General features: G+C 46.0%; 1 protein-coding gene across 1 annotated transcript in view; it reads left to right on the forward strand.

The window, feature by feature from the left end:
* Window positions 1-24,600, forward strand: part of col28a2a (collagen, type XXVIII, alpha 2a) — a 177,599-nt gene that overhangs the window by 46,236 nt on the left and 106,763 nt on the right. The window contains exons 10-12 of the mRNA XM_085986214.1: window positions 5,326-5,379; window positions 21,363-21,431; window positions 23,777-23,845. Coding sequence (XP_085842340.1) covers window positions 5,326-5,379; window positions 21,363-21,431; window positions 23,777-23,845 — 192 coding nt within the window. The remainder of the gene's footprint in view (window positions 1-5,325; window positions 5,380-21,362; window positions 21,432-23,776; window positions 23,846-24,600) is intronic.

Genomic DNA, 24,600 nt, shown 5'->3' on the forward strand with positions numbered 1-24,600 from the left:
GGAGGAGAGCCAGGACCCATGGAATCGGGACAGCCAGGACCCATGGAATCAGAGGAGAGCCAGGACCCATGGAACCGGAGGAGAGCCAGGGCCCATGGAATCAGAGGAGAGCCAGGACCCATGGAACCGGAGGAGAGCCAGGACCCATGGAACCGGAGGAGAGTCAGGGCCCATGGAACCGGAGGAGAGCCAGGACCCATGGAATCAGAGGAGAGCCAGCATCCATGGAACCGGAGGAGAGCCAGGGCCCATGGAATCGGGACAGCCAGGACCCATGGAATCCGAGGAGAGCCAGGACCCATGGAATCGGGACAGCCAGGACCCATGGAATCAGAGGAGAGCCAGGACCCATGGAATCGGGACAGCCAGGACCCATGGAATCCGAGGAGAGCCAGGACCCATGGAATCGGGACAGCCAGGGCCCATGGAATCAGAGGAGAGCCAGGACCCATGGAATCGGGACAGCCAGGACCCATGGAATCGGGACAGCCAGGACCCATGGAATCGGGACAGCCAGGACCCATGGAATCGGGACAGCCAGGACCCATGGAACCGGAGGAGAGCCAGGGCCCATGGAACCGGAGGAGAGCCAGGGCCCATGGAACCGGAGGAGAGCCAGGGCCCATGGAACTGCACTTAGGCATAAGTCAGTGCCTTGAAGGCAGGAGTGGAAAAAGCAACTTTTCACTTAAAATACATCTCTTGCTTTCTGATTATGAATGGCATAGAAAACCAACATGGAGAAATGATCATGTTAATATTTTGAAGCCACTGGAGATGGTGGAACCCAGAGCTTGAATGACATCAGTTTGAGCTTTGATCAAAGCTGCAAGAGTTGGTGACACAAAATCATGTGCAGAGGGTCTGACTGCAGTGTCCACGGAGGTGACCACATGCTACATGGTAGACTGAAGATGCTAATGCCACTGGCCAGAATGCCGCACATGCTGGAATTGCACTCCTCAATATTCTCAGACATGCTGCGGCAACTCCTAGGCAGGCTGTCCAATAGCTCCAATAATATCTGGTGCATATCAAGCAGTTTCTTTTTGTAGGCTAGGGCTCTGAAGTTGGCATCTTTCCTCCACAGTGGAACTAGGACCCGGGCTTGCCCTCTGGCGAGCTGTCTCCTGGGCTGTCCTTTAAAGTAGCTCCTGCTCTGTTGTGCTCTGTGAATCATCTTGTGCATCCCCCACTAGCTCACCCTCTATCCCAACTGGAGTGCTGATTTCTATGCTGGTGCTTGATAGTGATGGAGTGAGTAATGGTGCTTCTTCTGGATGATTGACCCGTCCCAAGTCTTCTTTTGCATGGTCCGAGTGATGGGAGGTGCCTAGAGAAAGGAGACAAGTGTCAGCATGGCAGAAAAAGGTTAGGCAGCAGCAGATGCTGGCAGTGCTAGGCAGCACCTGGGTGCTACGCTGCCTGTATGTATGATTGTTGGAGGAAAGAGAGAAGGTAAAATAAAAAAGCAGGCGCCCTGCTGAGCTCTGCCTCCAGCCTCACCATTACAGGCAGTCCTCGAATAGCCTTCAGCATAGATGAGCATGGCTTCCTCTTCCATGGCGCGAGGACCGGGATGGAGACTGCCCCCCTTCCCTATTCTGGTCCGCTCCTTCTTGTCGTGGCCAGTTTGTCTCGCAAAAAGAGTTGGAGTAAGTTAGTGTGTGCATTTTGTAAAGTGCTATTCGGCTGTGTGTGGTATCTTCTTATAGAGTGCATGCTGAGATGGCGAAACAGCAAGTTGGGAGAAGGAGAGGGAGGTGGTCATGTGCAAGAGAGTGACTTCAGTGAGAAATGTGAAAGCAGTTAGCAGAAGAATCTTTGCGATGATGGTCTGGGTGTTTACTATTTCAGTCAACTCCCTCCAGGCTTGTTGTTTAGGGACCTTTATGCCCTCGTCTGCTCCATTATGACCTCCACCACTATGTTGCTGAACCTAAGGGCTCTTGCCTTTGACATGCTGCATCGAGTCTACAGCACAGAAACAGGCCATTCGGCCCAACTGGTCTATGCCGGCATTTATACTCCACACGAGCCTCCTCCCACCCCTCTTTATCTAACCCTATCAGCATACACTTCTATTCTTTTCTCCCTCATGTGCTTATTTAGCTTCCCCTTAAATGCATCTATGATATTTGCCTCAACTACTCCTTGTGGTAGCATGTTCCACATTCTTGCCACTCTTTGGGTAAAGAAGTTTCTCCTGAAATTTCCTATTGGATTTATTAGTGACTATCTTATATTTATGACCTCTAGCTTTGGTCTCCCCCACAAGTGGAAACATTTTCTCCACATCTACCCTATCAAACCCTCTATCAGGTCACCCCTCAGCCTTCTCATTTTCAGTGAAAAGTGCTCCAGCCTGTTCAGTCTTTCCTGATAGTTGAAATCTCTCAGTATTGGTATCATCCTTGTGAATCATTTTTGCACCTTCTCCAATGCCTCTATAGCCTTTTTATAATATAATTTTAAAATATTCTGTGCTGTACATTCTATGTAATTCTATGTAATAATATGGAGGCCAGAACTGTGCACAGACCTCCAAGTGTTGTCCAACCAAGATTCTATACAAGTTTAACTTGACTTCTCTGCTTTTCAATTCTATCCTTCTAAAAATGAACCCCAGTGCTTGGTTTACTCTTTTTATGGCCTTATTAACCTGCATCGCTACTTTTAGTGATTTGTGTATCTGTACCCCAAACCTCTTTACTCCTCTACCCCATTTAGACTCTTATTTTTCAAGCAGTATGTGACCTCCTTATTCTTCCTACCAAAATGCACCACCTCACACTAATGCTGCTGTGAAGAAATCCTTGCACCAGCCACAATTTGTAATGGGTGAAATGACACCTTTCTTTAAGAGGTACTTTCACCCTTTAAATTTGAGTCGGGACCAGAGGTAATCCCACCCCCCAATCGGGTGGGATACCCATCACCACTGCAAACATCAGACTGATACCTGGGATGGCAGGAATCACGTATGAGGAGAGATTGGGTCGATTGGGCTTATACTCACTGGAGTTTAGAAGAATGAGAGGGGATCTCATTGAAACTTATAAAATTCTAACAGGACTAGACAGACTAGATGCAGGAAGGAAGTTCCCGATGGCGGGGGAGTCCAGAACCAGGGGTCACAGCCTAAGGATAAGGGGTAAGCCATTTAGGACAGAGATGAGGAGGAATTACTTCACCCAGAGAGTGGTGAACCTGTGGAATTCTCTACCACAGAAGGCAGTTGAGGCCAATTCATTAAATATATTCAAGAAGGAGTTAGATATATTTCTTAAGGCTAAAGGGATCAAGGGATATGGGGAGAAGGCAGGGACAGGGTACTGAATTTGGATGATCAGCCATGATCTCATTAAATGGCGGAACAGGCTCGAGGGGGCGAATGGCCTACTCCTGCTCCTATCTTCTAAGTTTCTATGTTTCTGTGTAGCCAACCCGCCAATGAGATGCAAATTGGGCTCAACCATCAAAACCAATCGGGCCTTGCGCTCACGTGATCAGGCAGCTGGCCCGATCGCCCAGCCCACCAGCTGCCGAAATCAAAATCCACCTCAGAAATTTTTCATAATCAGCTACAGATCACAACTCACGGTGGTGATAAATAGATTCAAGACTGAATAAAACTCCCACCAGTAGTATGAATACAGCACATAAGTGATGTTCTAGGATAATAATCTACAAGCAATTAAGGCATTTGCACTTTCCTCTGCTATTTTAATGGTGGAGTTAATCAGTTTGCTTTAATTGGGGATAGACTATAAAAGACAATGGCCTAGAAATTCGGTGGGCTGCGCCACCAGTTAGCGCCCAAAGAGGGCACTTAGTGGGTTTAGCGCCACTGGCCACGCCTCCCGCGAAATTTAGCGGGGCACTAATGGCGGCGTTAGCCTGTAGCGCTGCGTCGCCACCGATGACGTCATCGGTGTACGCAGCGCCCCGCTACCGCCCCGATCGCGATATTTGGTAATGCCCCCCCCGCTGTAACGGATTGCGACCGGTTCAGGGGGGCCTACCTGCGGCGGTAGAGGCGCTATTTAAAGGAGAGGTGCGGGGCGGCCATTTTTTTTGCTGGCCACCTGCCAGCACCTCTCCGCGCTGCCGTCCCCGGCCTTCTGAGCCCCCCCCACCCCCCTGCGTTGTGCCAGCTGTGTCCCAAGAGCCCGGCACTTCTCCTCAGTGCCGGGCTCTTTTGCCGGCACTCGCGATCTCGGATCGCGCTGCAGCAGGCCCCTCCCCTTTAAGAAGGGGAGGAAGGCCTGCAGTTCCGCAGCACACCGTGCCGCAGCATGTGGCGCTGTGGCACGTTGCGCTGCGATTTTCAGTTGCAGCGCCCCAAGAGGGATGCGGGGTGCCTCGAGGAGCGCCCCGCTTCCGGTTGGGGCGCTGAAACTGAATTTCTCGCTAGCGCTTGTGGCTCCTTCCGGGGCGGTACTTCCGGCGCCCAGGCGAGACTGGCGCCCACCGAATTTCTAGGCCAATGAAAGCTAAATATTGTCATAAACATTTAAAAAGAAATTCATTAAGTGGCAAAGCGAGCCTCTCATTGATTAATTGTTGTACTGTTAATATTTCCTGTGTAGTTATCATTGGGAACAGATTATAGCGATATGTTTTGCCATTTTGTCTGATGTCACCTGTCAACGGCCACAGTCTTAAGCCACGGTGAAGAAAATCACCAGAATTCCTCAAAAGGATGAAAATGATATAAAATTGATTACTGTAAAATCACAGGGCTATTTTCACTCATATGGGGAGCATTGCAACCCACACAATTTCCAGGTCATTGGTTACAATTTTTAAAATGCTTTTGTGGCTTGTTACAATGTCTGCATCCCTTCATTTGATGATCACTTTCTAATCAGTCCCAGTTGTACACTGTCACCTCTGGTACTTCCATTTGCTCTCATTATTTCACTGATGTAATGCAGCAAGGTTCAAGAGTATTTGCCATCTGAAAACATGTCGCAATCACTTTGTAAGTACTGACACGTATCACTCAAAAGAACAAAATGCCTTTGTTGAAATCTGCTGAAGATAGTTTAATGCATTAATTAAGTTATGTCTTTCTATTTAACTATTAGGCCATTCTTTGAAATTAGTATTGAATAAAATATCTGCTTGGTGTTATGTGAGGCTTATTTGTTTGGTGTTACTTAAAACTTGTAACATGAATTATATATACTCTTTATTTCATTTAATAAGTAAATATTCTCACTTGTTTCTGTGGAACAAAGCTGCATTTGAAAGAAACTCTGCAATATGTCGCATTAACGTTCACAAAATGCTATATTTTTATTTTGTGTTACATTTAAGGGTTACCCTGGATCCTCTGGAGACCAAGGACCTGAAGGTTTTCAAGGACAAAAGGTAATTTATTTATTTTTTTAGATTTTGTTACATTAAAACGCAGAAACAGGACATGGAAAATAAAACTTGATTAGTGTTATCAGCAAAATACTGCATCCTAGCTCTGCCAAAGTCTGAATTCATAGTAAGGTAAATAATTTAATTATTGTCTTTGGAATTTCCTGTTTTAATTGTGTTACTTTTCAGTTTTATTGTAGAATCAAATTAGGTCTGTGGCTATATTGTTAGAATATGTACAATGCCTAATCAGTGCCAACAAGGAAAAAAATTGATCAAAAATCCCAAAACATGATGGGCTGTTTGAGTGCTTTGCATGGGTCAGAAGTACAGGTGTACCAGGCTGAGATGTGAAATGTTTGTGGAGTGCATTCTTAGCCTGTGCTACTTGGTATAATAGAGCACTTAAAGTCTGATAGCTTCTTTTGCATTTGAATCCATATCCTGTGGTACTGGAGAATGCATTCATAATTGTGTTAACGTATTCCCATGTATTGTGTACAACTTTTGTCCTGGGTGTGTGCCCTTCCCCTTTGCACATACCTTATGTAACAGGACCTCTACTGTTTCACCATAGAGTCTGGCAATTGCTCCGCTCTGACACTATATTAGGTTGACTTGTTCTGCTTTCTCAAACAGGCTCTGGTCCCCTTTAGGAGGCTACTGCTGAAATTTCAATACTTGTAGCAGTGCTCCAAAGTAAGAGTTTAGGTGGAAATGAACATGTGAAATTAGTCAGGTGGAAGTCCTACCATCCATCATTTTTGCCCTGCTAACTCTGCCATCACAATTTTTTTTGCCCTTTGTTGTTTGAAACGCGCGTTTGAAATTTCCATGGCGGTTTTTTCGATCGGCTTCAGAGGAAACCCCATTTATGCGGTTTATTCGAAGTTACAACGGCTGACTGGGAGAAACCCCAAGGAAATTCCCGGTCTAGAAAGTGCACATACTGCAGTTGTTGGGTGCAGACAGGATCAGGCTTCACCGTGATTTCTTACATGCCCACCTGCTACCCTTCAATAGCCTGCTGACACCCACTGCCCAGATTCACACGTGAAGAATGAGAACATAACCTTATTGGAAAGCACAGGGCAGCCAGTGTCCATGGAACAGTATGCCAATGTGATGGAAGAGAGAGTTAGAGAGAAGAAAAAAGTGTAATATATTGTCTTCATTGAATAAGTACTGTATAGTCTTTAGTAGATGAGCCTACAAATGGTGGCTTAGTAGTAATTAAATCCATTGAGAAATGGGGTTCCATGCAGAAAACATGAGTTTGAGTTTCAGAGCTGTGAACTCACTTACCTTAGTTGAGGGCTGCTAGATAGTGACAAGAGGATAAAAGTTGCTCCATTTTAAAAAAGAAAAACTGAGAGTGGGGGTAATTTTGACTTTGGGTGTTAGTGTAAAAAAAGTGATTGCGATTCAGCCGCCTCTTATACATCTCTCCCAATTTTCATTCAGTGGAAATTATAATCTCCTCCTGAGGTCCCCACCATCACAGAAGCCAGTCTTCAGCCAATTCGATTCACTCCACGTGATATCAAGAAACAGCTGAGCACACTGGATGCAGCAAAGGCTATGGGCCCCGATAACATCCCGGCTGTCGGGCTGAAGACTTGTGCTCCATAACTAGCTGCGCCACTAGCCAAGCTGTTCCAGTACAGCTACAATACTGGCATCTATCCGACGATGTGGAAAACTGCCCAGGTATGTCCTGTCCACAAAAAGCAGGACAAATCCAATCCGGCCAATTACCGCCCCATCAGTCCACTCAACCATCAGCAAAGTGATGGAAGATGTTTTCGACAGTGCTATCAAGCGGCACTTACTCACTAATAACCTGCTCACTGATGCCCAGTTTGGGTTCCGCCAGGACTGCTCGGCTCCCGACATCATTACAGCCTTGGTCCAAACATGGACAAAAGAGCTGAATTCCAGAGGAGAGGTGAGAGTGACTGCCTTTGACATTAAGGCAGCATTTGACTGAGTGTGGCATCAAGGAGCCCTACTAAAAACTGAAGTCAATGGGAATTGGGGGGAAAACTCTCCACTGGCTGGAGTCATACCTAGCACAAAGGAAGATGGTTGTGGTGGTTTGAGGTCAATCATCACAGCCCCAGGACATCGCTGCAGGAGTTCCTCAGGGCAGTGTCTTAGTCCCAACCATCTTCAGCTGCTTCATCAATGAGCTTCCCTCCAACATAAGGTCAGAAATGGGGATGTTCGCTGATGACTGCACAGTGTTCAGTGCCATTCACAGCTCCTCAGATAATGAAGCAGTCCATGCCCACATGCAACAAGACCTGGACGACATTCAGGCTTGGGCTGGTAAGTGGCAGGTAACATTCACGCCACACAAGTGAGCCACAAGCGAGCGTCTAACCACCACCCCTTGACATTCAACGGCATTATCATCACCGAATCCTCTACCATCAACATCATGGGGATTACCATTGACAGGAAACTTAACTGGACCAGCCACATAAATACTGTGGAAACAAGAGCAGGTCAGAGGCTAGTTATTCTGCAGCGAGTGTCTCACCTCCTGACTCCCCAAAGCCTTTCCACCATCTACAAGGCACAAGTAAGGAGTGTGATGGCATACTCTCCACTTGCCTGGATGAGTGCAGCTCCAACAACACTCAAGAAGCTCGACACCATCCAGGACAAAGCAGCCCGCTTGATTGGCACCCCATCTATCGCCTCAAACATTCACTCCCTCCACCACCGGTGTACCGTGGCTGCAGTATGTACCATCTACAAGATGCACTGCAGCAACTCACCAAGGCTTCTTCGACAGCACCTCCCAAACCCGCGACCTCTACCACCTAGAAGGACAAGGGCAGCAGGCGCATGGGAACACCACCACCTCCAAGTTCCCCTCCAAGTCACACACCATCCTGACTTGGAAATATATTGCCGATCCTTCATTGTCGCTGGGTCAAAATCCTGGAACTCCCTCCCTAACAGCACTGTTGGGAGTACCTTCACCACACAGACTGCAGCGGTTCAAGGCGGCGGCTCACCGCTACCTTCTCGAGGGCAATTAGGGATGAGCAATAAATGCTGGCCTTGCCAGCGATGCCCACATCCCATGAATGATTAAAACATTTTTTTTAATAATCGGGAGTGATGTATAACAGGCGACCAAATCGCCCACTAAACACTATCACTCAAAGTCAAAATTACCCCCATTATGTTTATACTATTACTTACATTGTGCCTCCTGTTGGCCTATCACGGATCTACACTGTCAGCTCGCAACAACAACTTGTATTTATATAGCGCCTTTAGCATAGTAAAACGCCCCAAGGCGCTGCACAGGAGTATTTTAAGACAAAAAAATTTGACACCGATCCACACAAGGATAAATTAGGGCAGGTGACCAAAAGCTTGGTCAAAGAGGTAGGTTTTAAGGAGCGTCTTAAAGGAGGAAAGAGAGGTAGCGAGGCGCAGAGATTTAGGCAGGGAATTCCAGAGCTTAGGGCCTAGACAACAGAAGGCACAGCCACCAAAGGTTGAGCAATTATAATCAGGGATCCTCAAGAGGGCAGAATTAGAGGAGCGCAGATATCTCGGGGGTGGGTGGGGGGGTGGTTGTGGGGCTGAAGGAGATTACAGAGAATGGAATGTTCAGTCCTACTCCTCTAGTTGGAAGTGTGTGTGGTTGTGAAATTTCTCAAAGACAGAGCACAGGGATGTCTAATTTGCCAAAAATAAAGCAAAATACTGCAGATGCTGTAAATCTGAAATAAAAACAGAAAACAGTAAAACAGGCACAATGAGTTCTAATTTCTACCCCAACGAGTTGTTAGATCTTTAGATGTGTTATTGATACTCTGTTAAAGAATGTTGACTATATTCTGTTGCCTGGAGCTACAGTGACAGAATCCGGCTAGACAGTTTTTTCAAATGCTAAAATTTTTGTTCTTTTCTCAGTTTTTTTTACATTTAACAATTCTCGTCCTTCAATAAAGTATGCCAATTATAGGCTATTATCTATTTTATCTCTTAATACAATTCTGTGCAAAGTTAGTCATTCAGAGATGGGTACAAATTCTTTTTTTTGTTAAAATACTTGAAAATGAATTAAAAGCCCAAGTTTGTACCAGATTGACCAGGATGGGCTCCACTTTTATTTTATAAGTAAGTACCTTATAACTATATCATGCACAATAAAATGTCCCTAATTAAGGCAATCTAAAACAATCCTTTTTTTATCGAGACACCAAGATGAAGGACTAAAGCCCAAAGTGCAAGATACCACTGAGTTTGAAAGAAGTAAAAAAAAATAGGTAAAGTACTGACTAGGTGGAACACAACTTAGATTTTAAAAGGCTGAAGATTGCTGAAGGAAGGAAAGGTTGAGGGAAGTAAGGAGTTCCATGATTTGAGGTTTTGGGAAGAAATGAGTTAGAATAGGAGACTATGATGAGTCTCAATGGGAGACTCGTGTGGAGAGGTATAAACCATACTTCATATGTATTTGGAGTTTAGAAGGAGCAGGCAAGTTCAGAGGGGCCATAATCACAATATTAATAAGACAATACAGAGGCAATGAAAGAGAGAGGTTGGAGAGTAACAGTGAGAAAAGAATTGCCTATCTTTGTCCAGTCAGGATTGCAAGAGAGGTGCCAAGAGAACTTCTAGGACAATACCTCTAGTCATCAATGGCTTGAGGTAAAGAGAGCTAAGAGCTGTTGCAGGGAAAAGATGTACTTGGCATAAAAGAGGAAACTGAGCTTGGAGCATCTTAAGATAAGATGTTGAAATTCCATTTGAGGTCAGGGGAGTCGGAAAGCCAAGAATTTCAATAGATGAAGGACTAAGTGTGAATTCATCAAAATGAAGCAGTGGCAGTTGTTGGTTAGATTTGGGTGTGACATGAAGATACTGTGGGGGGGGGGATATTTGACTTCGCCCAAAACAGGCACAAAGTCAACTCATTGGTGCCAGCGTGAGGCCCAAACCAAATTAAGGTTCAGGCCTCATTACCATGCCGTGGGTGAGCTGCGGGATTCTCGCTGTAGCTTACCGGCTCTGGGCCAGTGGAAAAACAGGTGGCACAGAGGCCTAATTGGCCTGCAGGAAGGTGGGCTTACCTTAATGTGGAGCCACCACCTGCCTTCACAGCAACACTGTGGGCCGCTGCTGGGCCGTGCTTGCTGCCCTCCTGTTCACCTCCCCCTCCACGTGACCCCCAGACCTACCTGTGGGCTGGCTCAGCGTTCAAATTGATGCGAGCTGCATTGGGAGACCTGGTTTCCGTCGCAAGACCAATTTCCTAGCACTGGTGTATAAATGCAGTATCACTTACTCAGTTATTTACACTATGAATATTGTAGGACCCAGTATCACAGCACCTTTTTTAAAGTAATAATTAAATATTTGGATTTCTTTGTTGAAAGGATTCAAATAGTAAACACCATTAAAACTTTTAAACCCTTGGATATCAATCATGGATGGCAATTCACTACAAGTGCACAAATGTATTTGCCTTTTTCCTTAAGAAAATGCAATGATTTATATTTATTTTTATAGGTAATGAGGGAGGTCCTTGGCTCTTTTTATGTAGTGTCATTTCTTTGATCTCCTACATGTTGAACATCTTAAGTAATGTCTACATTTCAAATGAATGCTGGAATAGACACTTTATAAGTGAAGGTAACATTCTCCTAATGGATTTGAAATTCAGTGGCAAGTTCAGGATCAGCATTTGCCTTCAGGCGTGGAATTCCTAAATCAATGTTTCTAACTATCAATCTTACCAGACATTTTCAAGCATGGTCAAATACAATCTGTGAAGTATTTGCACTTCACTAAAACATCCTAAGGCAAAACTTTGTGAACTGAATTATTACAGTTCCTGCCATAAGTTAGACTGATGAACTTTGTTTAAATGTTAGGCAGTACAGTGGAATTGAATCCAACTCAGATAGATGGGTTGAAATTTCAGTCCATCTCTCTCACCCCCTCTCTCTTTTTTGGAAGTGAGGTCTTCAGTGGCGCAGGTACCAACACAGCACCGTGGGAATAGAAAATCTGGAATTTCATCCCTGCGCATTGAGGCATTCTGGGGGAGTGTCCACGCTTCTCCAAAAAACTAATCCTTCTCCCCACTATCTATCTCTTTCACGTGATCTCTCCCTCCCGCCTCACTGCTGTGCTCCGAGCCAACCACGATCTCTTCCTCCCTGCAATCGGCTGACCCACACACCGCGATCTTCAGACTCCCCCACGATCTCTCCCCTCTACGATCAATTCCCCCTCGCGATCTCTCCCCCACGATTTTGCCACCACGATATCGCCCTCCCTCCTCACTGCCGTGCTCTGAGCATCCCCACCAACCCCCGATCTTCTCCGATTTCTGGGGACCCTCCGCAGCGGTCCTTGCCTGTGGCCTTGTACTGCAGGCGTTCCTGCCTAGCAGCCAGCCAGCCTTCAATTTAGTCGCCTGCTGGGTGGGAAACGGAGTAAAAATTTTTAACGAGGTCCTGCTGTTAAATTCATTCCCGGCATTTCTGAGTTTCCCAGCCACAGACATGCTCCCAACCACGTAAAGATCGGGGGCCATTCAGTCAATGGAAATGAGAATTGGGAGAGGTGTATAACGGGCAGCTGAATCAATATTGCCTGTTTTGCACTATCACCCAAAGTCAAAATGATCCTCCTTGTCTTCATATTCTTTGTCTGCCAGTTTTATTTTTATTTTTGTGACTTAAGAGTTCCGGGGTACATTTTTAATGTGGATTGGAGCAGACATTTAGAGATGATTGTTTGTAAATTTAACTCCTAGACCCCAAAACTTCCAGACTTTTTTCCTGGCCACACCAGCATGGTGAGCTTTGCCCTGCCGTCACCAGCCTTCTGTTGCCAGCTTGCCTCTAACTTCAACCAGAACTTCCTACAGACTCCCCGGGGGGAGTTTTTCGGGGGGGTCAGCGGGCGCGTTTGGTGGCGGGTCAGGTGGGAAAAAACATTTTTTTGACAGCAGATCGGGAACCCACTGTCAACCCGCTGCCACGCGACTTTCCCAGATGTCGTGTCTGTCAGGGCTGAACAGACCCGACCGCAGCGGCAGTGGAGGCAATTTAGGTCATTATGACATTGTTAAGAGTCACTTAAAAAGTATTTTGAGCTCACCTTTAAATTTTACACGGTCGCCCATGGGGTCCACGCTGCTCAGGGATCACATCAGGTAAGGAGGTCAGGAGTTGTGTTACCATGAAATGATCTCTCTACTTGACAGCTGCAAATGTGCTATAAAAGCTCCTATCTCACAGCTGTTCACTTTCCGAACTCAGAAGCTGTTCCTTACTGTAGTGTATGTACTTTGCAGAAGGAACTGTATTCTGCAGCCCCTATATACTGCAGTACCAGTAGTGACCACCCCTGTATATAAGCCTGTGTAGTAACATTTGCATAGTAGTTCCAGGGTGCCTCCATTCAGTAAAGACCTGTTATAACCAACTCCTGCAGTCCGTGTCTCAATTATACACGGACATAATACTGGCGACGAGCAGATATGAACTTACCTACAGTCTGCACCACCTCATGGGGATCCATCCCTGAAGCGAAGTTATCAGAGATCGAGGCCAGAAGGAAGAAAGAAACAGAAGAAACGGGCGTCGACTGTGGGCATCCGCCTCTGAGTCAGCGGAGTTGAAGAATTGCAGGAGAGGCTGTCGAGAGCGGGGCTTGGTTATCCTGTCGATGGTGCTTCAGCTAATCGGGCTGGTGGCAGGTAGTACACTGATCCTTCCTGGGCTGCGGCAGTCTAGAGCTCAAGCGGGTGGCTTTGCAACGGGGCCGAGCAGCGTTGTCGGGAAGAGGAGAGAGAGAGAGAGGGTGGAGCACACAGGGCGCGGCCGGTGCTACGAAGCTGGGCAGCACACAGACCCGAGAAGAGGGAGGCAAGAGTCCGCAGGGTTGTTCCGACGACGGGGAAATAATAAAAATTAAACACGCAGAAAGCCACGAGGAGCTGCAGTTTGCCACGGGAACCGCGGAGAGCGGCGTTAGCAGCAGCGCGGGGGGAAGTGCACGAAGACCATAGGGCGTCGCCATCAAGGCATAAAACGGCAGCAACAGCGCTAGCAACAGCGGAGAAGACAGAAAGCGCGGGAGGCGCCATCTTAATCCAGCGGGGAAGAAGGCAAAGCGCGGGAGGCGCCATTTTGTTAAATCAGGGAAGAAGGCAAAGCGCGGGAGGCGCCATCTTAGATTTCCAAGATGCCGAAGACTGGCAATATCACTGCCTTCGATAATGCAATAGAAGACTGGACCACGTATGTGGAAAGAGTCGAGGTATATTGCGAGGCAAACGAAGTAGCCGATGAGGAAAAGGCATCGGTACTGCTAAACTTAATGGGCGCAAGAACGTACGGCCTATTGTGGGACCTGATTACTCCAGCCAAACCGAAGGCGAAGAGTTTTAACGAAATTGTTGCTATCCTACAGGAACACCTAAATCCTACACCACTGCTGATAGCAGAAAGATTTAAATTCCACAGGAGAAATCAGCATAAAGATGAGAGCAATGCTGATTACCTTACGGAACTACGCAAGCTATCAAAGCACTGCCACTTCGGAGCAGGACTGGCAGATACCTTACGGGACAAATTTGTCTGTGGACTCCTGAGTGAAGGAACCCAGAAGAGGTTACTCTCAGAGAAAGAGCTGACGCTAGATAAGGCTTTCAGCGTGGCAGTATTGTACGAAGCAGCAGCAAGGGGAGCTGCGGAAATACAGCAAAAGCCACAGGAATACGGCACCCACGAAATGACACGGGAATTTGCAAAATGTTATCGCTGCAGCAGAACAAACCATGACCAGAAGGACTGCTGGTCCAAGGACAAAAAATGCAGGCAATGCGGAAAGATGGGACACATTGCACGAGTTTGCAGGTCTGGGAAGAAGACCAACGACAACAAAAAGGCTACTAAGGAACCATACAGGAAAGTACAAAAGATGACGGACAGTAGTTCCGAAGACCAGATGAGCGATAGTGAATCCGGGAACAAGAGACTAAGCTGTCTCAAACTTCACATCGTAATCGCAAAAGAGGATCACCGAACCATTTGGGTCACCCTCACGATAGCAGGGTCCCAAGTCAAAATGGAATTGGATACAGGATCAGCTCTAACCGTCATGAATCGACGAGACTACGAGCGGCTATTCTCACACATACCCTTGAAAGAGACATCCATTGTCTTGAAGACGTATACGGGGCAAAAAGTATACCCCAGAGGAAAAATAAGGGTGCCTGTCGAATACAACGGCAAGGAAAGTCGGAAATTGTATCTGTACATACTGCAAGATGGTGGACCACCGTTATTGGGACGTGAATGGATCAGAAAGATAAGTTTAGATTGGCACTCCATTCAGGCACTGATGGTGGCTGGTAAAAAGGATGATGATGTCACTCCTGGACGATTGTCAACAATCTTAGCTAACGCCAAAGAGGTATTTCAACAAGAACTGGGAACTCTTAAAGGCGTAACCGCCTCGATAAAAATAGAAGAGAATGCAATTCCCAAGTTTTTCAAAGCAAGACCGGTACCATATGCAATTCGCCCAGCCGTCGAGGCAGAGCTGGAGAATCTGGAGAATGCAGGCATGTTATCTAAGGTTGACTGGAGCGAGTGGGCGACACCCATCGTTCCTGTCATGAAGAAAACGTTAAACAATAAGTTTGAGGAGCCAAGGAAGGTTCGCATCTGTGGGGACTTCAAGGTGACGGTGAACCCAGTCCTTCACACAGTACAATATCCTCTTCCAAGGATAGAAGATATCTTCGCCTCACTATCCGGAGGGAAGCGTTTTACAAAAATTGACCTAGCACAAGCATATTTGCAGATGGAGGTTGAAGAACCCTCTCGGAAGTACCTCACGATAAACACTCACAAAGGTCTTTACCAGTATAATCGACTGGTATTCGGAGTAGCATCAGCTCCGGCGATATGGCAAAGAGCGATGGAACAAGTCCTGCAAGGAATTCCGGGGACTCAGTGTTACTTGGACGACATCCTAGTGACAGGTGAAGATGACAGTGAACACCTTGCCAACCTAGAGCAGGTGCTCACTAGACTACGTGAACATGGGCTACGGGCCAATCGCCCCAAGTGCGAGTTTTTTAAGAAACAGATATTGTATTGTGGCCACGTGATTGATGAAGAAGGGTTACATAAGTCCCCTGACAAAATTGAAGCAGTAGTTAAGGCTCCAGCGCCTGAAAATGTGTCGCAACTGAGGTCATACCTCGGATTGGTGAATTACTACCATAAGTTTTTGCCGAATTTGTCCACAATTCTGCACCCACTGAACGCCCTACTACAAACGGGAGTAGCATGGAAATGGAGCGATGAATGTAAGCGGGCCTTTCAGAAGAGTAAGGACCTAATCACTTCAAGAGAAGTATTGGCTCACTACAACCCATCACTACCGATAAGACTGGCGTGTGATGCGTCTCCCTACGGCATTGGGGCGGTACTGTCACATAAATTCCTCGATGGTTCAGAGAGGCCGATAGCTTTTGCGTCACGCTCGTTAACTTCAGCCGAGCGTAACTATGCCCAGATTGACAGAGAAGCCCTCAGCCTGGTGTGGGGGGTGAAGAAGTTCAATCACTACCTGCACGGTCAGAAATTTACTCTACTAACTGATCATCAACCTCTTGTCTCCATTTTCAACCCTCAGAAGGGCGTACCGATAATGACAGCACAACGGCTACAGAGGTGGCCCCTTTTCCTAGGGGCACACCAATATGACATCGAGTACAAAGGAACTAAACGGCATGGGAATGCTGATGGATTGTCACGCCTACCATTGCTGACGGTGGAAGAAGAACTTGCAGTGGATCCAGTGGAGATATTCCACTCGACCATAGTCGAATGTCTCCCTGTGATGAATGCAAACATAGAAAAGGAAACACGAAATGACCCGACACTCTCCTGGGTCTATGATTTAACGGTGAAGGGATGGCCAGCACATGGCGAACCATTGCTGCCAGCATTCTCGCCGAGAAGAGAACAGCTGTCAGTGTGCAGAGGAACCTTGATGTGTGGATCCAGAGTAGTAATTCCACCCAAATTGAAGGATAGAGTGTTCAATGAGCTTCATGAGGGTCATCTGGGAGCGGTAAAAATGAAGAACTTAGCCAGAGCGTTTGTGTGGTGGCCGGGAATCGATAGAGAAATCGAAGAGATGACCAAGAGCTGTACAGGATGCCAGAAGGTCCAAAACGCCCCACCACAAGCCCCTCTACATCCATGGGAGTGGCCCTCATCTCCATGGCAAAGGGTGCACATTGATTTTGCTGGTCCATTTATGGACTCGATGTTTTTAATTGCGGTGGATGCACATTCAAAGTGGCCAGAGGTAATAAAAATGTCCTCAACCACCACAGAAAAAACTATCACAGTCTTACGAACCATATTCGCCAGGAATGGGCTGCCTGAACAGATTTGCTCCGACAATGGACCACAGTTTGTGTCTGAAGAGTTCCAGAGGTTCTTAAAGAACAATGGTGTTAAGCATTGCACATCTGCCCCATATCATCCGGCCACTAATGGATTGGCCGAGAGGTTCGTTCAAACATTCAAGAAGGCTATCAAGGCAATGTGTAATGAAGATGTACCCCTACAGCACAAGGTGGATAACTTCTTGTTTGCCTACCGGAATGCGACACATGCGGTTACCAACCAAACTCCAGCCATGATGTTCTTCAATCGAAGACTACGATGCCGCTTGGATTTGGTTAAGCCAAACATCAGAAGAGATGTGGAGAACAGGCAGTTTCAGAATATGAATGAAAGGCTGACCAGGAGTTTTAAGATAGGTCAACCAGTTTTGGCCCGGGACTACCACACAGAGAAATGGCAGCCAGGAACGATCTGTACACGGCAAGGACCTCTAATGTATACCGTGGACGTTGGAGAGAGCATTGTAAGACGCCGTGCTGACCAGATTCTAGAGTCACTGGGAAACGTCAACACCACACCACGATCTGATACACCTGGCGATGAAACCGAAGTACCAATTGCATCTACCTCCGAATCGGTGATATTGGAAGCAGACGAACCAAACAACGACGTTGATCCCGACTCAACATTGCCAGAAGAACCTGATACCCCAAAGAGGCGTTATCCAGACAGAATCAGGAAGCCTCCTCAAAGACTGAACTTATAATTGCTTAACTTCAACTAATGTATCTAGCAACTGTAATTGTAAATATGTTATTTCATTGTTAATTGAATGTTATGTACTGTTTAGCTAAAAGGGGAGGAATTGTACTGTATGTACTTTGCAGAAGGAACTATATTCTGCAGCCCCTGTATACTGCAGTACCAGTAGTGACCACCCCTGTATATAAGCCTGTGTAGTAACATTTGCATAGTAGTTCCAGGGTGTCTCCATTCAGTAAAGACCTGTTATAACCAACTCCTGCAGTCCGTGTCTCAATTATACACGGATATAATACTTACTGCATTTGGAAGACAGATTGAGCTTTATGCAGGTTGCAAGTGTTTGGAGTAAACTCTCTATCCAGTGTCACCTCATTGGAACAACCACTCTCACCATTGACAGATCGCTTCTGTCATCTCAAGTTCTCATGGCATCTGTTACATCAGCATCGGTGCCGTTGAAACTATCTCACCATGGTCCTCAGAATCCTACCACGATCAACCCCAAAACCAGCAGCACCAGGCACACCAGCAGGACCAACAACAACACCAACCTTCTCCACAATCAACTGATGCTGCACAGGACAGAGGGCATCAGCACCCAACCACGTTGCTGCCCAGGACGCCAGGGATGGCCCCACCATGGCCAGATTTACTTCACTTGACGCTGCACACCCTGACTGCCACATGATGCGCCAGGTTGGCACCACCCCACACCAACAACATAAAGCATCCCAACAATGCCCAAGCCATTCCTTTCACTTTCATCAACATTGCGGGGGGTACCGTTATGTCTCACCATTTACTGCAACTCACTAAGCCACTTCCAAAGGTGCACACAAATCTGTCCAAGAACGCAAAGTGTTGAAAATAAAGATTTCAATGTTTGACAGCACATTAACAGAAACTTCACATGAACATTGGCTAAAACACCCAAGTGCCTACCCTTGTGTGTTGTTAGTTGGTATGATTGGACTAGGATGAGGGTAAGTGTGAGGGGTGGCTAGTGAGATGGGGAAGTGATAATATAGATAGAGGGGGATCGGTGGAGGTGCAAGGTAAGTTGGTGTGAGTAAGGATGTGCAGGAGTAGGGTAGGGAAGGCAAAGTAATGATTGACACAGCAGGATGAGGTTGAGTGTGGCTTTGCAGTATTGTTTTGTGATCTACTGAGATCATTGAAAGGTTTGCGCCACTGCAGCCTGGTCCTCCCGACGACATCCCTGCTTGTGTCCTCCTGTGCAATGTGCAACCAGGCTGCGTTGGTCTCCTGGGGAGGTCTCCTCCACCCATTGGAAGGGAAGAGGACCTCCCTGCGTGCTTTGCATGGGAGAGACTGGGTGCAGCCATGCACCTCTGTACAGTGCTTGTCAGTATTTGCAGCACCTCAATGCTGTAGAACACCGACAGCACAACTGTCAAAATCAATTTGCACATGGTCCCTTTGATGAAACCGGCTGATGACGCATCATCAAGTGATGTCATCAGACCCGCTTCCTTCAATTGGCCGGCAAACGCGCTGGGTGGGCTTAACAAGCCCAATCACAGTAAAAATCATCCTACAGAGCGGGCTGGAGCCAGCAGTGAGGTCGGGACCCGCCACCGACCCCGGCCGCACCGGACCCACCGAGGTAGAGCTTCTTCATCCTGTGGACTCAGGGCCTTCCATCATGCTGATCCACCCCAGTGATATTTCTCTGGTGCTATTTGTTGGCCAGCTTTTCCTTTGATGGGAGAGAAGGAATTGTTACAGGCCTGTGAGTGTCATGGGCACTTACCCCATATGAGCGCATGCATCCCATGATGATGAGAATTGGAGATGTATTGTTCCTTTAAATGAAATGTCCTTGAAGACTAGCAGTAGCCCTTGTGGCAGGCAAAGTGAGTCATGAGAGTGGCTGGTGAGTAAATGGCGTTTCGAGAGGTTGCCCTTAGCATTAGTGAGTTCCTAGAAAGGGTATGAGAGGTCAAGAGGTGAGGCGTGAGCAGGTGGTTGGGAGCTGTGACTTAAATGAATTTAAATTTATTTTAAACTCTTGATAGTGCTCTCACTTCCTCCTGCAATGACAGCAAAGACAGGCTTTGCACATTAGGCTCATAATGGGAGATGCGATTAACTTGTTCTGTGACCTCCTGCCAGGCAGACGAGACAGTTTTGAGGAAAGTATTGCTCTGCCCCAAATAAATCAACTTTACAATGCTGCATCTTATCCAGAAGATCCTGCCAGGATGAATCCAAAATGGGGGCCTGTCGTACCTCTTAACCTAGACCTGCTTCCATCTTAAGCCATCCATGAATTGCTTTGAACAGATTTCAGCCTCCTAATACTACAGTATACATTTTAGTGGCAGCAGCAGTTCCTTATAAATTGCTGTTGCACTGGATATCCGACACTAGAGAGGCAATTTTAACTCCCTCTGGCTGGTGGACATGGGGCAGTAGTGAAGTTAAATTTCAGGTGGTCGACTTACTGCCTGTTCCCACTCCACCGCCATTTTAACTCAGGTCTTGCATAGGGCGACCCAGGTACCTGCTTGAATCAAGTGGGAGCCTCATTAATGAATGCAAATCCGGGTCCTAAGATGTTCATAGGATCTCAATGCAATTTAGAGGGCCTACTGAACGCTGCATGCACCGTACATGTTCCGCTCAGTAAAATCAGTAAAGAAAAGGACCCAAAAGATAAGTGTAAAATTATTTTTATGGGAGCAGGAGTGCTTCTCCAGGGTCCACAAGAATACTGCTGCCCTGGGCTGCCTTCCCCCTCCGCCACCACGATCACCTTCCCTCGGACTTAAATTTCAGCTGTCAAGTGCAGCATTCGAGCCGCACGATATTGCGAGCTGGAGTGGGATACCCATTCAGTAGCATGTTATTAAGGCCCGGGTGTGTAAATGATTCAATCCTCCCAACAGATAGTTAACAGGCAGTTAAGAGGCTTTCCCCTATTTTCAGCCTGCTGATGCGGCCTTCCTGATGGTGGGAAACCCCGTCAGGGTCAGCGAGGTGAGTTGTGGGTCTGCTGCAGTGTAAGTGTGCAAATGACAGCTGCAGAGGTAGTGTGATGGGTGCAATGGTGCAGAGGTAAGTATGACAGGTGAGAGAATGTAGTGAGAATTTTTTTTATTCTGTTTATATGTATCTGCAAGTGACAAGATTTGATGTTTCTGGGAAGCCTCATCTGATCGGGAGAATTGACAGATGGCTTCTGCAATTTCACATGCAGCTGCCATCTGTTTTCTCCTAAGGAGAGAGTCATTGGTGAGCCTGGGTGCAAGGGCTCACATTTGGACAGTGATTACACCTCAATGCTGTAAAACACTGTCAAATCATCTGTCAAAAAATGATGGGGCCTGTCACTTTCACAAAACCGGCAGATGAAGCGTCATACACTGATGTCATCTGACACTGGCTTCCCCTTAATTGGCCGGCAAGCCCGCAGGGCGGGCTTAAGAAGGCCAATCAGGGGAAAATAGCGTCAGGTCGTCAGACGTTGCTGGGGGCGGGACTAGAACCCGGAAACCAGCAGTCCCGTCCCCAGCACGCCTCCTCAGGTAAGATACAGCCCTATTTTACTTCAGGTCAAAAAATCATAATTGTAAATTGTCTTTATATATTTTCTGTCACACTAGAAAAACTGTGCAAAGCAAATAAATGTTAATCATAAGTCCATATTAGACAATTTGGTGTTCAACTCACAATTTAACATCAGCTTTTTTTTTCTCTTTTTAGAATTCATCTGTCACTAATCAAGACTTCTTTGCTTAAGAAAATAATCAAAGTATTCTGCTTTATTAGGGTGAACGTGGACTTACTGGACCACCTGGGCTAACTGGTGAATCTGGAATCGGCCTTCCAGGTCCAAAGGTAAAGAAATATGGGCTAGAAATTCGGCTGGTTAGTGCCTCCTGTTAGCACCTCCGGGTGTGATAACGGGCCGCTAACGACTTACTACCCGGGCGCGGTGGGAATATCGCCTCCCGCTAAATTTGGCGGGAGGTTTGTGGCGACAGTATGGCGTTGTGCCCCGATCTCCTTTGCCCGGAGATCGTGAAGTCATCGCCGTGCACATTGCCCCGGTAGTGCCCTTTACTTGAACTTCGATTTCGCCCCCTGCAGCATCGCTAGGCAAAAACACCGGCAGCTGCAGGAGGTGTTTATCGGGAGGCCGGGCACTTTGGTTGCGATACTTAAAGGCGAGGTGGGCGAGGTAGGAAAAAAAATACTGAAATGCTCGTTCTCTTTTTTTTGCTTTTTGTCCCAGCGCGCGATCTGTCTGGCACTCTGCAGTAGTGCACGGGCCGATCGGGCCAGATCGCGGCTGCCATCAGGGACCAGGTAAGTTGCTTTCTCTTGCAGAGCCTGCAGCAATGGCCCTTCCAACGTGGCAGCGCTGCACGGCCCATTGTGCAGCGCTGCACACCTACTGCCCCGCCTGCTGCGCTCCAGGAAGGAAGTGAAGCATTTGATTTAGCGCTCCACTTCCTTCCTGGAGCGCAAACCCCGAATTTTTTTAAAGTTGGAAAGTATTAGCACCTGACGTTAATTTTTTCAACTTTTAAAAGTTATCGCCCCAAACGGGGCGCTCCCGAATTTCTCCCCCATTGTTAACTACAGGTCTCTAAAACGAAAATGTGAGTTGTTCATACAGCGGAATTAATATTTACCAAGAAGAGAACAAAATCAATATTATTACTCTTACTTGGTTTTGGATGTCTGGAGATATGTTTATAACTCCACACTTTAGATGTTATGTTACAAGACAACCAGACTTTTAAAAATTCCCCTAATTTTACACATTGGGGTAGATTTTAACTTTCACCACCGGGCAGTAAACTTGGTGTTGTGGATCGGCTGCCTGTTATACACCCTGCCTAATTTTCCTTTCCATTGACTTCAGTCCCAGTAAATATTGTATCCAATCAATCTCCTTGGTATCAGCTTCTTTAAAGGGAACAGAAGTATACTCCTAGAGTCAGGCCAGTATGCAAAACAAGAGTTGGGGAAAAGAACAAAACTATAATGCCCTATATGTGATAACAAACTCTGAAAAGTACAAAGTGCTAGTGTTTTCTCCTGTTTGCTGATATGGATATGTGGAGAATGAACTGCATTCAAAGAATAAGGGAGGCAGTATCTTTGTAGGTAGTCTAATGTTTTGATCTTGGGAATGCTTACAGGTAGATTTTACAAATTTGCACTTCCAATGTAGAGTTTTGTGCCCCAGGAGCACATATTGGGAGTTTGGGTTCAGAGGTCAGTGGGCCTTAAAAGATTTCCATGAATTAAAATGAATGGTGCAAAATGCTGCACGGCCTGCTGACCTCCACACCTGAATTCCTGATGTGCACCCTTAGCACACGAGGCTCTTCATCAGGAGCACAGATTTGTAAAGCGTACCTTTTAGTGTCCATTCACAGTTTTAGTATTACTGTAATAGAAGACAATTCTGTGTTCTATTACTGTAATAAAGCTACTCTTAACATTTGAGTAGTACTGGTAGTACAATGCTAAGGGACTTTTCAATATCATGATGTGTGAACTGAAACCTTTGCAACATTGCCTTACCCAGGGAGCAAAGGATTCCCTGGAATTGCTGGTTGTCTATTGATTAATGGCAGCTTCTCAGTTTTCCTTTCTCGTGGTATAGATTGACAACGTTGATGCTGTAAATACAAGAGACAGACTATAGCTTAAGTACAAAAACACTTCAAACGTGCAATGACATTGGCTACCCAAAGGACTTAGCACCATTGCTGCAAGGCACTCTATCATGTGGATGATATTCACCTTAAGGGAACACAATCCAGTTTTTTTCAAAGATATGACTTGTGTTTTATTAAGAGTTTGAGCAATCACTAGAAATGTTGCAACGTGACATTTTTGTTCTGAGCCATTCATGAAGACAGAGATACAGACTGAGTTATATTCACATCGTAAGAATTGGATTTCTAAAAAAAAATTCTGAAATAATCTCGTATTGAGAATCAGTGCTAGAATCTGCTCTTTAGTGCAGCATATTGACAAAAGATTTATAACATATTAATTAAAAATTCCAAAGTTTCTTTTACATTGTAAAATACAAATAACTGTATATCAGTTCTCTATTCAGTCACCTCAACAAGAGGCGATTCTATTTTTAAGAGAAGCAAACAGGATTTTTAAATAGAACATAATTGTATTTTGCACTTAATTCATCTTTCTTTGTTTAGGGTGATATTGGTTTCCTGGGAAGACCAGGGCCTGCTGGCCCACCTGGGATTGGTGAACCTGGATTGCCAGTGAGTTCCATTATGTTACAAAACGTGTTTGAAATCTATGCCCAAAATTTAACATAGACGGCTGAATAGATAAAATGAAAATATTCCCAACTGGTGCAGACTTCAAAGAGACTGGATATTAACAAATAATGGGGTAGACTTTCCTCTGTACCACCTGGGCACAAAATATTGCATGCCCTTAAAGAAGCCCAACTGATTCTCTTTCCATTTGTTAAATTGGAAGGAAAATAGAACAGGATCCATTGTGAGCCTGCCATCCCCTTCCCATCGGATCTTTCCTCTCCGCACTCCTCCCAGCTGATACTTTTATACCTAGGCAATACAGACCAAAATCTATCCTATTATTTATTAATATCTAGACTTCTATGTTAAGTAATTTTTCTAGACTTACATTTACATGTAAAAAGTTAAAGTCTTCTGTTGTTTTTGTGTTTTATCTCATTTGATAACATGTCTTTGTAATTTACAGAAAATATTATCCAACAATGTCACATACTCTCTTACTATCAACTATATAGATCTTCTGAATGTTAGTAAAATTCAGCTTGTTTTGCCCAAAGTGAGAAATCAGAAGATGGGCAGACATAACAACTTACATTTATATAGCACCTTTAACATAGAAAATATCCTGAGGCCTTCACAGAGGCAAAAAAGATGCTGAGCATTAGTAGGGGAGTTTAGGAATAGGTTGAAAAGTGAGGTTTTGAGAAGGCTACTAAAGACGAGGAGAGAATTATCAAGAGGGAGGAGCTGAG

The sequence above is a fragment of the Somniosus microcephalus genome, chromosome 4 (genome assembly GCF_052327205.1).
Source record: "Somniosus microcephalus isolate GS21.2 chromosome 4, FLI_Smic_1.0, whole genome shotgun sequence".
NCBI classification, from domain to species: domain Eukaryota; kingdom Metazoa; phylum Chordata; class Chondrichthyes; order Squaliformes; family Somniosidae; genus Somniosus; species Somniosus microcephalus.